Genomic DNA, 15,524 nt, shown 5'->3' on the forward strand with positions numbered 1-15,524 from the left:
ATGGATTCTTTTTAGTTTTAATAAGGTGGTCTTTCATTGAAACATAAGCACACAGTGCTGCAAATTTTGTTTTAACAGTTTATGGTACAAAGAAAATTAAGATAAAGTGGAATAAACTGAACTATTTACATATAACATAAGTTTAAAGATTTTGAATGGTAAAAATATAATTCTATGAACCCCAAAACACTCCTTTTTGGATCCCAAGATAACCTGTTTCCATAACTCACGCCAGAGAGAATCTCCTTCACTGTCATCTTGATGTGCTTAATTTAATTCTGGCTTCAAATCTCCATCTTAAGAATCCGATAACTTTATCGAATCAGGAATGTCAATAACCCAGAAGGAGGCCATTTGGCACATGATGTCTGTGTCAGTCAATAATTTTCTGACGACAATAATCTCATTTTCCATCTTTTAGCCCTTAGCTATGGATACTATGGCAACAGAAATGAATATCTAAATACTGCTTAAATGTTATGTGTGATTTTGATTTTGTCATCCTTTCAGGCAGTGAATTGCAGACATCCCCACCCTCTGAGTGTAAAATATTCTCAACTCTCCTCTTAGCCTCTTTTTATAACCTTAAATCCATTCCTACAGGTTATTTATCCCACTATGAATGAAAGCAGTGTCTTCCTATCCACCCTATATATGCCCATGTCTTGCATGTCCACATGCAGATTTATCTCTATGGTCCCTAATGGGCCCTATTCTTTCCCTAGTTATTTTCTTGCTCTTTATATACATTAAAAAAGACATTTTATTCCTTTATTTTATCTGCCAATGTTTTCTCATACACTCTCTTTGTTTTTTAAGTTGACCCTCTCATGTTTTAATTTTCCTCTGGGCACTCTGCCATATTGAGCCTTCAGTATCTGCCATAAACATCTTTCTTTTCCTAATCCTAAAGTTTATGTCCCCAGGATTCTCCAGTCCTGCTCCCATGCCTTGTCTTTACAGGAGCATATTCACCCAGTACTCTCACTACTTTTGCCATGACTGTTTCCCCATAGTTTGAGACAGGTTTAACTGCAAGAAACTGCTCCTATTCCATTAGTGCCAAATCATGTGTCATTTTAGTAAAATTAGCTTTTCCCCAGTTTAGAACTTTCATTTCTAGCCCATCCTTATCTGTTTCCATAACCATCCTAAGTCTAGCTGTGTTGTGATCACTACCTCCAAAATGCTTTCCTACCAATATGCCTCCCAATTACCTGGACTTATTTTCAAATATTAGATCCAAATTTGCACACGCCTTTGTTAGATTTTCTACTTACTCACTTATTAAGTTTCTCCTGGGTGCAATTCAAGAATATTGTACCTTGCACACTAAAACTATTCCAGTTATAATTTGGGTAGTTAAGATTCCCTACTATTGGGCCATGCTAAATGCTCATCTTTTTTATCTAGCCTATGTTTCCACTACATCCCAGACTCTTATGTTTGCATTTCCATCTTGGCCTCTCTTCCCTCTGAACTATTTGTTATGATCCCAACCACCAACCAATCCAGTTTAAATCCATTACAACAGAATTCGTAAACCTCCCTGTGACAATAGTGATGCTGTTTCTGTTCAGATGTAACTTCTTCAACTTGCACAGGTCCAACCTCCCCCAGTCCCTCCTGAAACCCTCCCTCATAGAACATAGAACATAGAAAAATACAGCGTAGTACAGGCCCTTTGGCCTTCGATGTTGCGCTGATCCAAGCCCACCTAACCTACACTAGCCCACTATCCTCCATATACCTATCCAATGCCTGTTTAAATGCCCATAAAGAGGGAGAGTTCACCACTGCTACTGGCAGGGCATTCCATGAACTCATGACTCGCTGAGTAAAGAATCTACCCCTAACATCTGTCCTATACCTACCACCCCTTAATTTAAAGCTATGCCCCCTCATAATAGCTGACTCCAGACGTGGAAAAAGGTTCTCACGGTCAACCCTATCTAAACCCCTAATCATCTTATACACTTCTATCAAGTCACCCCTAAACCTTCTTTCTCCAATGAAAACAGCCCCAAGTGCCTCAGCCTTTCCTCATACAATCTTCCTACCATACTAGGCAACATCCTGGTAAACCTCCTCTGCACCCGTTCCAGTGCCTCCACATCCTTCCTATAGTATGGCGACCAAAACTGCACACAATACTCCAGATGCGGCCACACCAGAGTCTTATATAACTGCAATATGACCTCAGGACTCTGGAACTCAATTGTAGTTACCAGTTATAATTTTGAAATAGAGAATACACGGAGATCACAACTGAACTAAGACACAGCCTGAGTGAGTATATCACTCAGGGAATTTGGAGGCAACGTGCCAATTCAGGTGTTTTCTGCTTGCTTTCTTCTGGCTCTAAATTCATCAAGTTTTTATTTAAAACAGAATAACTTAAAGCCATGGACAAGGGCTGAGCTCAAATGAGTGACATCACAGGCAAACTAAGTTCCTTGGTTGTGATAGTTACTAAGTTGACTATCCATTCATCGAATTTTTCAGTACAGAAGGAGGCCATTTGACCGATTGTGTCTGTACTGGCTACCAAAGAGCTATCCAGCTAGTCCCACTCTCCAGCCTCATCTCCGTAGTCCTCTAACTTCATCACTTTCAGCTCTCTTTGAAACCCCCTATGAAATCCACTTCCACCATTCTCCCAGACAGCACATGCCAAATCTCTGAGTAAAGAAGTTTTTTCTCACTTCACTCATAGTTCATTTGCTGGCAATCTTGAAATTGTGACCCCCAGTTACAGACAAACCAACTTGTGAAAATAAAATATCCTACTTTACCCTGTCAAAATTATGAATAATTTTGAACACCTCAGTCAGGCCATCTCTTAATCATCTCTGTTCTGAGAACAAGTCTAATCTCTCTAATCATTCCTTGCATCTAAAAGCCTTCATTCCTGGTATCAGTCTAGTAAATGTCCTTTAAACTCTATCCAACCTTTTAGCATCCTTCCTTAAATAAGGTCGCCAGAACTAAACAGAATACTGCAACTGTGGTCTTAGCAATGATTTGTAGAGGTGTAGCATCACTTCCTTGCTTTTATACTCTATGCCTCTGTTTATAACCCAAGGATTCTATAAGCTTTCTCAACAACTGTTTCAACTTGTCTGGCCACCTTCAGAGAATAATGTATGTGAACCCCGAGATCCCTTTGTTCCTGTATTTCCTTCAAAGTTGTACCATTGAGTCTGTATTGTCTCCCATGTTTCTCCTACAAAATGCATTAACTCATATTTCTCTGCATTGAAATTCATCTACAAGGTGTCTGTCCATTTGGCCAACTTGTCAATGTCCCTTTGAAGTCACTTAGCATCATCCTCACAAATCACTACTCTCCCTTGCTTAATATCATCTGCAAATGTAGAGATTTTACTCTCAACACCCATCTCCAAATCATTTATATAAAACAGAGAATGCAAAGGTCCCAAAGCCTGGGGAAAAGTACTTTGAACTCATCTCCAATCTGAGAAATGCCCATCTGTACCTATGCTCTATTTCTGATCCTTTGTCCAATTTCTAATTCATGCTGCTAAGGACCCATCAATCTCAAACATTTCTAATGAGCTAACCAACCTGCCATGTGGCACTGAATCAAATACCTTCTGGTTACTTTCAGATTGAAGAGAAACAGGGAAAAAAGTTACAGGTTACAAACTAAAAAATTTCTTTAAGAAACAAGAAAATTAAATAGAGATGCAGGGCCACAGTGTATTACGCCTGCTCGATGCAGGAGCTGGTGTGCCCCATTGTGGTTCATGGTGACTTAATACTTTTCTTAGCTTTTAAATTTGACAAGGTTAAACCCAAAATGTAACAACGATGTCAAATGCAAACTTAGTCCACAGCGAAACAAACTGCCGTATTTCATTTTTCAATCTTAAATTTCCAGATACAAAAATAAGGGCCGCAGAGAGGGAAGACAGTGCATTTCACCTGATGTTTACTGAAACTTTCAGAATAACTTGAGAAATGATCCTTGACAAGACTTGACACAACAAGTTAACACCTTGACAACACTGGGAATGAGGAATGCGGTTGGGTTTCAAGGATCAATGTAGAGGTAACTCGGGAAGAGATGAGGAGGTTTCCAGTTTCTGAGGAAGATTTGGTTGAAAGCCTACCTGTGTGCTTCAGCATTGTTGCCAAAAATTAAATAATAACAGTAAAACCAATCCTCCTGCCCTCACGCTTTCCTCACTTCACCTCATCCTTCCTTCACATTTCATCATCCTTCGCTCATTCCCCCTCACCTCCACCTATCCCCATCAATTCCAACCTATGCCACCAAAGTATCTTCACCCAGTCCCCATGACCCCTCATCTGCCTTTATCAACTTTCAATCTACTTTGACCCACCTTTCTCCCTTGTTTCTCCCTTTTACCTACCATGCCAACTCACCTAATATCCACGTACACTAATGCACACAGGAGAAAAAATAAAGTGATGTTACTTAAAATTCTGAATGACAGATTATTCTATTGGGATAAGGACTCTCATTCATAAAAACAAATTTTGATGTATGTTGTCAGATCTTGACATATCTTGATGATTTGTACAGTTCCAAAGGATTCATGCACCATTTGTGCACAATCTCTTCCATGTTAATAATCTTAAGGACATCTGATTTCCCCTCTTCTTAGTAGGAAGCAGTAGTCCAATGGTGAGGTTACTGGACTAGAGAGACCAGTAATACAAAACACTTGACTTATGTTATGGGGACTTGAGTTCAAATCCTACTATGGCAAGTGATGAAATTCTATGTAATGTAGTTTGAGAAAAATTCTGGAGTCATTGAAAAAACCCGTTGAAGCTGTTTTGTGATTATAGGGTCTTACTAGATGGTTAAGCGATGGATTGAAAGGCCTCCCTGATATCAATTTAGTGATCTTGACGGAAACTAAACACAAATTGTTTCACATTTATTTGAATTTTCCCTTTAAATCAGCCACAAAACCTCTCTTAATCCTCAGCTCAAAAAGTCACAGTTAACTTGGTTCTTGCTTGGATGCTCGCATGTGTTTGTGAATCCAGAGAAATGAAATATAAATATTGGCAAATTCACAAAGTATTATTATTAATTGTTAAATGAAATTATTGACAAAAACTATTGCAGTTCTAGACGACTTGCTTGGAAAGTTAAATACCATAAAAGCAAGATCAGAAATTGTAACCTATGAAAAGCTACCTGACAAAATTAACACCCTAAGGCCATTATATAACTTTTTAATACCAGTCCAGTTTCATAAAAAATTGTATTTAAAATATTATCTTCCAAATCTGATTTTTAAAAACTAAACACCAAGGGTTGCACTTTTAACATCTATTAGAGACTGTTGACAGATTGTACACAAAGCTTATTTTTACATTAATAACAAATACAGGGACTCTAAAACCTCAAGTTAATAATTAATTACATATTAGCATTTACTTACTTTTACATACAGATTTTGAAAACGAATCACATTTCCCAGTAGCCTGGAATAACTAAGACATCATTCCCTCTAATTTAGAGTCCATTTTGAGCTTTTAAATGCAAAGATCCAAATGAGCACATTGTCCACAAACATAGTAATTTATTGCATATAGTAACGACATGGATATACCGAAATGTGTATTTTTTAACACAGAATAAATTCTTCACAAAACTCACTGCTGAGTGACTTGGTTCTTTTATTGAGTGAGAATCCTCCTGTATGTGTTTTAAATTCAGGTCCCTCTTTGCTACAATCAGACATAATTGTGTAAGCGGTAATTGCCATGTGAGGCTGATGTTTGTGAAGTTGGGTTGCCCTTATAAGCGAACGGTAGCCTATACTCAGGCGCACTCTGTTCAGATGAAGCCTGTGGTTCATAGGGTCTACTATGCCTTTGCTGAGGACAGGACAGACAAAAGAGAGCCCCTCCAATGAGTGTCATGCTCATTGACACAAAGCCAATGTATAAAGCCTCTCCCATTTCATACTTGATTGCGGGTGGTATCATTGGGTCGTAGAATTCTCGAATTAAGTCATTTGTTGACCATGACACTGGAATAAGACACATGATGCCAGCAAGGATATAACATATTCCTCCAGCTATGGCAATGTTATTTTTGAATGAAGATTCCTTGAAGCACATGGTGCATTTCATACCCATGACAGAAATGCAAGTGGCTAAAACAGAAAGCAAACAGGAAATTACCATCATGGCACGAGCTGCCTGCAGGTCTGGAGGCAATGCCAGCTGTGAACGATGGACTTGACATTGGTAGATGCCAGTACTTTGCCAGACACACTCCATCCACAATCCCTTCATGAACTCAATCGCCGTGATGATATCTGCACCCAAATGTGCTCTTCTGTGCCAATGTGGTAGGATAGTGGTGATCAATGTTCCAAATAGGCCAAGAAGGCCAAGAGAAAACCCAATGATCTGAATTCCCATGTGAGCCATTTTGCCTCTTGCTTCTTTGGCTATAGTTATTAGATAGAGCAGCAACACCAGCTTTCCCGAGAATGTACTTTTGTTTTCGTATAAGCAAAACCTATTAACAATAATGAAATAGTATAAGTTACCAAATGTAGCCTATCAAGATTTATGCAAGTGCAAATTGCTTAATTGCTTAATAATTTGTAAGTTGGTCAGCAAGGAAACATTACATCTGAAATCACGCATTGTTTTAGGAACAATTTGTTGACAGTGGCTTTGTGAACAGTAGTAAATTGCACATCAAAAGTTAACTGTTTTCCGTTTAATCCACTTTCAAAACTTTCCAGTATGGCCATGCCTGTACTGTGTTCCTTTTGCTCCTTGGATGCTGCCTGACCTGCTGTCACTCTAATCTAGACTCTGATTTCCAGCATCTGCAATCCTCACTTTTGCCATCTTCATTTTTAATCCCATGGTGAACTCTGCCTGTCCTATCCCTACATCCTCCTCCAGTTCCACAACACCCTAAGGTACATGTGCTGTTTGAATTCTGACTTCTTAAAGATTCCCGATTTTAACTGCCCCATTATTGATGGCTGTACCTTTAGCGGCTTAGCTGTGGACTATTCTCCCTAGATCTCCCCTGTCTTTCTAATTATCTTTTCTCCTTTGAGAGATGCCTTTAAACCCATCTTGTTTTCTTAACCAAGCACTTGATCATCTAAACTAATATCTCATTATGTGCCCTAGTGCCATAACTTATTTTATAACACTCATATAGATGTACAATAAGATGCTTTATGTTGTTTCTGTAAATTAGAGACATTTTGCTGCTGTATGTATTCCTTAAAGTTTCAAAGAATGAAAGATGATCTCATTAAAATGTACAAAATTTGTACAGGGAATGACAGAGTGGATGTGGCTAAGATGTTTTGCCTGGCTAGTGAATTGAGAACAAGGATGTAATTTCAAAATCATTTAAAATACATTTAAGAGCAAACTGAAAGGGAATTTCTTGACTCAGAGGGTGTGACACTTTGGAATTTGCTTTCCCAGAGGGCAACAGAAGTTGAACATGTTCAGGACAGGCTTCCAGGTTAATACAGTGTATGGTTACACTTGGCATGGTCACCTCATTATGCCCGGGAAAGGGTGGTGAATGTGACAGTGAGTGCATGCTCATGTAGATAAGTTGGGTAGCTACCTGAGACATCTATGGGGTTGACATGGAGACTGCCAGAAAAGGGATGTAAATGACTGGGGTCCTCATACATAACAGGATAACCTGGAAGTTATTGTCGAGGTGCACTCGAGGTGCTGTCGCCTTCCATCGTCCTAGAAACTACAACTGTGCAATGACAAAGGAAATAGCCTTCACTACATCTGGAGTGTATGAGCAAAGTGTATCGCACTGCAGGGAGAGAGCTGTAAACCCCAGCAATGCGAGGCCCTACAGATAGACCCATTCATTACAGAGGACACACACCTCTCAATTCCATGATGATCCTAACACCAAGTCTCACTGTGTGCTACAAAACCTGCTGACCATTTTATGCACTGAGGCCAGTGGTGCCAAAGCAACTTCTGCGCGCTTCGTGCAATGGTAGCCAGCTGCCTGAGTTCCTTCCAAACGTAACGTTCATAGCGTCTGCACCCGGTGCAGCAAAATCTCTCAGGTCAGGCATTGCTCCAGGGACTATCATGCACATGAACTGTTGTCTGACCTCAGAGTGTAACAGTTAGAGCAAAGGCTACACAGAGACATGAGCAAACAGATTTCGTGGCATTGTGAGCACATTTCAATAAACGCGAGGCTTTATTCACAGTGAGACATCACCAGTATCGCCAACATACCCTCAAGGATTTTTTGAGAATCTTTCCTTCCCACTGTGTGTAAGTGTTGTCCCAGGTGCAGTGGAGGGAGCCTGCCTTAAAACTGGACTCTGCTTTTTGTATCTAGAGGCCCAGACATGATGAGTGCATTCTTGTGTGAGGCAACAGTACCCTTCTCTGCTTAACTCCCACAGCCTCGAGAGTCACAGGTAGGGTGAAGGCCCTGCTACCTCAGCGGCCTTCCGAGAGGTGATTTCTGAGGGGCTGTGTAAGGTTCCTCCTCCCTCTGGTGTCTGCTTGTGAGGAAAGGGCCTCTGATATGAGGTCAAGGTGGCCTGCCCACTCCTGCTGAGGACCAATGTCAAGGGCAATGAAGGGCATATCTATGACCTGGAGATTGCTGGTTGTGGCTCTCCATGCTCCTGCTCATCGACTACTGCTCTGCCTTCAGCACCATAATCCCCTCTCGGCTGATCTCAAAACTCCAAGACCTAGGACTTGGTTTGGTACCTCTGCAACTGAGCCCTCAGCTTCCTGACCCACAGACAGCAATCAGTGAAGATAGACAACTACACCTCCTCCACAATGACAGTTAACACTGGAGCCCCTCAAGGATGCTTCCTCAGCCCCCTACTGTACTCCCTGTATACCCACAACTGTGTTGCCTAATTCTAAACAGATGGCATCTACAAGTTTGCACTTGACACCACTGTGGTGGGATGGATTGCAAACAATGCTGAGTCAGAACATAGAAAGGTGATAGTGGGCTTAATGATGTTGTCCAATGATAACAACCTCTCGCTCAATGTCGGCAAAACTAAAGAACTGATCACTGACTTCAGAAAGAAAGGAGGCGGACATACCCCCATCTATATCAACAGGGTGGAGGTGAGAGGATCAAGAGTGTCAAGTTCCTCGGAGTGATGATAACCACCAGCCTGTCCTGGACTTCCCACATAGATGCGACTGTCAAGAAGGCACAACAGCACCTCTTCTTCCTCAGGCAGCTCAGGAAATTCAGCACGTCCATAATGACTATCACCAACTTTTACAGATACACTATTGGGAGGTGCATATCAGCCTGGTATGGTAACAGCTCTGCACAGGACTATAAGAAACTACAGAAGGTGGTGTGCACAGTCCAGACTATCGTAGAAGCCAACCTCCTATCCAAGGATTCCATTTACTCCTCTTGTTGCCATGGAAAGGCTGTCAACATCAGCAAAGCCCAATCTCACCCGGCAATGCTCTCCTACTACCTCTTCCATCAGGCAGAAGATACTGAAGCCCGAACACATGCACCAGCAGGTTCAAGAACAGCTTCATCCCTGCTGTTATTAGACTGATGAATGGACTCTCTAACTTCAAATAATGTTGATCTTGTTAATGTTTTTCTTGTATTGCACAGTGTCACCTCTAAGTCTCACTCTCTCCAAGTATTCTCACCCTATGATCTGTATGTCATTGTTTACTATGATCTGCCTAGACTGCTCACAAACAAAGCTTTTCACTGTACTTAGGTACACGTGACAGTAAATCAAATCATTATCAACAACATGGCAATGGCCAACTTGTCCATGGAGGCAGCAAGACAACTGCACCCCCACACTGTAGCTGCAGCCCAGTAGCCTCTGCACAATGGGGACCATTGCCTCCCACATTCCTGCCCTTGGCTCCTGTGTCTGCTTGTGCATGTATATAAAATGCCTACATGGTTCTCTCCTGCAAGGGGCTCAGCAGGTACCTGATTTCTAGCATTTCTCAGAGTGCAACTGACCTGCGGCATTTCTTTCTCCATCAGCTGTGGAGATGTTGCAGTGATGTCCTCCCCAGATTGTCTCTAGTCTTGCTAACATTCCCACCAAAGTTTCAGTATTTTGAATTGGTGCATGCGGCAGGGGGCTGCTCTTCATACTGGGTCATCCTCTGAGGCCATGGAACTCTCCTCCTCAGAGGAAGTGAAGGGCCTTCTTAACAGGCCTGCTCTCTTGACAGTGATGACAGTGGACTTCCACTAGAACCTACAAGGAAAGGAGTGAGAAGGCAACATGGTTTAAAGATGTATGCGATGAATGGCTCTGACAGTGTCATTAAGGGGAGAGTTGTAATGGAATGAAAAATGGAAATTCCTTGGTTGGCAGGACACAGATGTCTCAGTTTCCCCACAGGATAGTCCTGGTCTTCTCCTGCAAGGTCCAAGATTCTTTCCTCACTGGAATTGAGTGTGACCTGCTGCACCCTGAAAATGAGGGACATGTTTCCATTCTCCACTTACAATCAGCTTGTGCAGGAACTTGGTGAATGACACTACGTGACATCAAGAATGGAGTGCCCCTATTGCTCCAGCACCCTCCTATTCCAGATCCATGTGAAAAACTCAAACTCACCCCACAGTCAGTGCTAATCACTGTCTCAGCAACATGACAGGTGACATGCAGTTCCCATGGCACTCTTAGATGTTGCATGAGTAATGGTTCACCTTTGGCTAATACTGATCTTTTTTTAAACATCATTGCTGTCAATATCATTAAGACGTTCATGTTCAATTAGTGAGCTATCACTTTTAACCAGCAACTGACCCCGAGGCACCTTCACTCTGCACACATAGCAAAGTGAAGATGAAAAGATTAAATGATGCTGGAGTTTGCAAGCAACTGCTTCATTTATTTGTTCCTTCAGTGTATCCAGCAAACATGGATCCTGCATTTCACCCGGCAAACTGGCACTGACCCCACCCACCCAAATGGTGTCCCCACCACTTTCACATGCAGAGAATGGAAAATGATGGTGGGGAACACAGCCTGCAGTAGGCACTATTAGCACCAGACCCCTCCTGGCCAACAAATACTCTCCCCCAGCCCTCTTTTACCTTGCCCTATCTTGACAGGCTATTTCCATCTGTCCCCCAGGTGGAGACCCACCATAATGAACATTGCATCTTGCCCTAATGATCCCCACCTTGTCCTTCCATGCTCATTCAGTGGAGCACATGGTGATGCTCACCACCATTACCATATCCTCCTATGGCCTCCCTTGCTGTTCCGCATACTCCCCATTGTCCCCTTGTACTCTGCAAATGCCTGTTTCCTCCCTCATAACCCTGACACCCTTTGGCACTGATCACCCCTGCTATCCCTATAGCCCTCCCTTACACCCCATTGAATGATGGAGTATGTATTTGCCAAGAACTCTGACCAACATCAGTGAGCAGCCACTAGACATGATGGAGCAGATACCTTTGCAGCTCCCTGGTTGACAATACATGATTCCCTGACTCTACAGGACAAACCATTACTATCCCTGGACTGTAGTCTGACAGATACAAAACTATGAGCATAACCACTGCAACTATGGTGCATGGCATCACTATACAACCCTCTGTCTAATGTGGGACTCAGATGTAATGCTACATGCCTTGACCAAGACCATTGTGGAGCAGAATATAGAGATGTTGGAGATGTGGTTCTGCTACTTGGACTGAGGCAACATACTGGATGCTGAAGATATGGGGAATAGGAGCAGTGTCCTGAGGAGGAGACTGATGACACTGAGGTTAAGGAAGCTGTAGTTGTCCATGAAAAAGCTCAGCTGTTTTGGATGTTACAAGTCAGAATAAACCTCATTGATACCTGCTTCCTCAAGAAGAGGACTGAGTGCATTGTTGACTGTAATATGGTCTTTGCTCATGATGCTGAAATCTGGCTTGCATTATTAAGTGAACCTCAATTTCTGTTGGTTTTGCTTTTGTTCTTTATTCTGGTCTGTACATAAAAGCTGAAGGTCAGAGAGTCATAAAGTCATGCCAAATGGAAACAAACCCTTTGGTCCAACCAAACCATGCCAACCATAATCCCAAACTAAGCTAGTCCTACCTACTACTCCTGGCCCATATCCCTCCAAACTTTCCTTTCATGTATCCATCCAAATATCTTTTAAATGTTGCAATTGCACCTACATCCACCACTTCCTCAGGAAGTTCATTCCACATGTGAACCACAATTGTTTGCCTGTATGTGGTATTTCCCAACTTTTAAATGACAAGTTGAGGGCCTACAGTTGGCATTGGGACAGTATGGAGCTGGCTTAGTGGGGTTTGACAGGATGTAGCACAGAAGAAGCAAACATTGTGTCTGGTGGGGAAACAGTGATGAGGGTAAGAGATTATATGCCCCGGGGAGTGTCAGCCATGTCAGCTTTATGCCATGGGCAGTGTGACATCATGGCTGCTTTACCATGAGGCAGCTAGTGAGGATAAATGCAATACTGTCAATGCTTGTCCAGGCACAAGGTGGCCATTTCAAAGATGACACTTTACAAAGGATGCCAGTCTTTCTGCAGATACCTATGAGCAATGAATGTTACAGCAATGGCACATAATAAAACAGGGCTGAAATCTGACATGGCTGACATCAAAGGTAGGTGGTTAATAAAGTGAGTATGGTAAGGTATGGCAAGAAACACCGTGGCCAAAATCCTTCTAACATACTCAACGCAACTCAGACATAGTCAAATAAAAAAAGAATCTGTCCAATGATAGAAGAGGTTATTTAGCTGTGAACGCAATATTATTTGTTTCTGAAGAATAGGAAAATGACTGTCAATTCATTGTAATGTTTTAAGAAGGGACAAGAAGCTGCATCTAATGAATCTTGTTCAGCCTTTACCAGGTTTATTTTACTAGTTTGAGTAACCAATTTCCTTAACAAGCTCTTTTGTCTGTCTGCCTATTGAATCTTACATCTACACATCCTGCAGACTCTGAAGTTTCATGGTGATCCTTTTTTGACACTGAGGTGTCCCTCAGGCAGAGAAGATTATATTATAGGCCAGTGGGGATTATGAAGACATAAGCCCTGAAGATGGGCCTATGCCCGAAACGTCGATTCTCTTGCTTCTCGGATGCTGCCTGGCCTGCTGTGTTTTTCCAGCATCATGTTTTTCAATGATGGAGAAATGCCCTGTTTGAGGCTAGCCAAGCCATGAGGATGAGGGGTGAATGTTTATGGTCTCTTTAAATCAAACACCTTTGTAAACCAACAGAATCCTCAAGATCAGTGAGCTGTGAGAGTTATTTTGAGTAACAAAGCTATAGTGCTTGAACACGCTGCTCCTTGTGGAAATGAGTTTCCTTGACACTGTTGCTAGGAAACAAAATGAATGAGGCAAATGGTGAATACGGTTGGTGGTATAGATTAGCACCACAGCCTTGATTTGATTTGGCCACCCCAGTGAGATCACTAAACTTCTCCCTGTGTAGCTATACTCCTTTACTACAATTACTGAGTAATAAACTTACAGCACTTGAATTAGCAGCGAACTTTACAACTGCACCAGAATTATACTCTCTTATTCCACCCAGTGGCAGTAAACAAATGAATAAGTTAGCATAGGTACAAGAGCAGACCATTCAGCTCATCGAACGCTGCTGACTTCCAGTGAGATTGTGGCAGAGCTCTACCTCAACTCCACCCACCTATCATGGCTCAATTCCCTTGGGCAGCACAAATCTACTGATCTCACAGTTAAAGTGATCAGATGAGCTTTATGCCAGAGACAGTGTGGCATTTTGACCACCCTTTGTGTGAAATGTTTCCGAACACCTCTCCTGGGGTGATTTTAAGGTTTGTTCCCAAGTCGTAAGCTCCCTTACCAGGAAAGACTGATGAAGACACTGCGAGCATGTTGTAACAAATTAGCAGGGGCAGTTTTAGGATGGTTCTGTCACAGATTCCTAGGAAGTCTCGTCACTGTGCTTTGGAATCAGAGCAAGGTTACAATTTAAGGTTAGTTGCAGATCAAAGCAGAGAGCAAAAGTGTGTAAAAGACATACCTTTGTCGCAGTACATTATCCATAAGAACTGAACCTAGGAGCTGCTTAATGTGTGTTAGTACTCATTGCAATTTATTTTTAGACAGAACTACATGAGCTATTTATATATTGTGAGCAATTTAAAACCAGCACTTACAGACTACCGGTCTTGATCAATTTCTGTACTCTTGGTGTCTTGAAGTCTGATGACTAATTCATTGAATTTGAAATATTGAATTTGTTTTCTCTCCAGAGATGCTACCAGACTTGCTGAGTTTGTGCAGCAAGTTCTGATTTTGTGTTGTTACAAAAAAAAATCAAGTGCTTGGTCATTTCGGAGGACAGTTCGAAATCAAAGAACAAAGAACAAAGAACATTTACAGCCCAGGAACAGGCCCTTCGGCCCTTCAAGCCTGAGCTGATCCAAATCTACTGTCTAAACCTGTCACCCAATTCCTAAGAATCTGTATCCCTCTGCTCCCCACCTACTCATGCAACTATCCAGACGCATCTTAAATGAATCTACCGTGCTTGCCTCTACCACCTCTGTTAGCAATGCGTTCCAGACGCCCACCACTCTCTGTGTGAAGTACTTGCCACATGTATCCCTCTTAAACTTTCCACCTCTCACCTTGAAAGTGTGACCTCTTGTTATTGAATACTTCACCCTGAGGAAAAAACTTATCTCTATCTACCCTATCTATACCCTTCATGATTTTGTAAATCTCAATCAGGTCCCCCCTCAATCTTCTTTTTTCTCGTGAAAATAAACCTAACCTACTCAAACTCTCTTCAGAGCTAGCACCTTCCATACCGGGCAACATCCTTGTAAACCTTCTCTGCACCCTCTCCAAAACGTCCACATCTTTTTGCTAATGTGGTGACCAGAACTGTACACAATAATCTAAATGCAGGCGAACCAATGTCTTGTGCAATTTTAACATGACTTGCCAGCTCTTATACACAATATCCTGTCCAATGACAGCAAGCATACTGTATGCCTTCTTGACCACTCTATCCACCTGTGCAGTAACTTCAGGGTACAATGGACCTGCACTCCCAGATCTCTCTGCCCATCAACTTTTCCCAAGGCTCTTCCGTTCATTGTATAATTCGCTCTTGAATTAGTCTTGTCTAAATACATCACCTCACATTTGTCTGGATTGAAATCCATCTGCCACTTTTCCACCCAACTCTCCAGTCTATCTATATTCTCCTGTATTCTTTTGACAGTCCCCTATGCTTTCTGCTACTCCACCAATCTTCGTGCAATCTGCAAACTTGCTGATCATACCAAGATCTTCCAGATCATTTATGTAAATCACAAAAAACAGTGACCCCAACACTGACCCCTGTGGAACACCACTGGTCACCTTTCTCCATTTCGAGAAGCACCCTTCAACTACTACTCTCTGTCTCCTGTTGCTCAACCAGTTCTTTATCCACCGAGCTAGAACAC

The 15,524-nt window shown here is 42.0% G+C and overlaps 1 protein-coding gene across 1 annotated transcript; it reads right to left on the reverse strand.

Moving 5' to 3' along the window:
• Positions 1-5,742: 5,742 nt before the first annotated feature.
• LOC132820857 (claudin-14-like) lies at positions 5,743-14,101 on the reverse strand. Its single transcript, XM_060833206.1, has 2 exons — positions 14,087-14,101; positions 5,743-6,538 (listed from the first exon to the last, which is right to left on the reverse strand). Exon 2 carries the CDS (start codon positions 6,445-6,447, stop codon positions 5,743-5,745), a length of 705 nt encoding a protein of 234 aa, XP_060689189.1. The 5' UTR covers positions 6,448-6,538; positions 14,087-14,101.
• Between the last annotated feature and the right edge of the window lie 1,423 nt (positions 14,102-15,524).

This window comes from Hemiscyllium ocellatum, chromosome 12 (genome assembly GCF_020745735.1).
Source record: "Hemiscyllium ocellatum isolate sHemOce1 chromosome 12, sHemOce1.pat.X.cur, whole genome shotgun sequence".
In the NCBI taxonomy this organism is placed as follows: Eukaryota; Metazoa; Chordata; class Chondrichthyes; order Orectolobiformes; family Hemiscylliidae; genus Hemiscyllium; species Hemiscyllium ocellatum.

Bases quoted from the DNA above. Each gene is read 5' to 3' on its own strand.
- LOC132820857 (XM_060833206.1), bottom strand. From the start codon at position 6,447: ATGGCTCACATGGGAATTCAGATCATTGGGTTTTCTCTTGGCCTTCTT.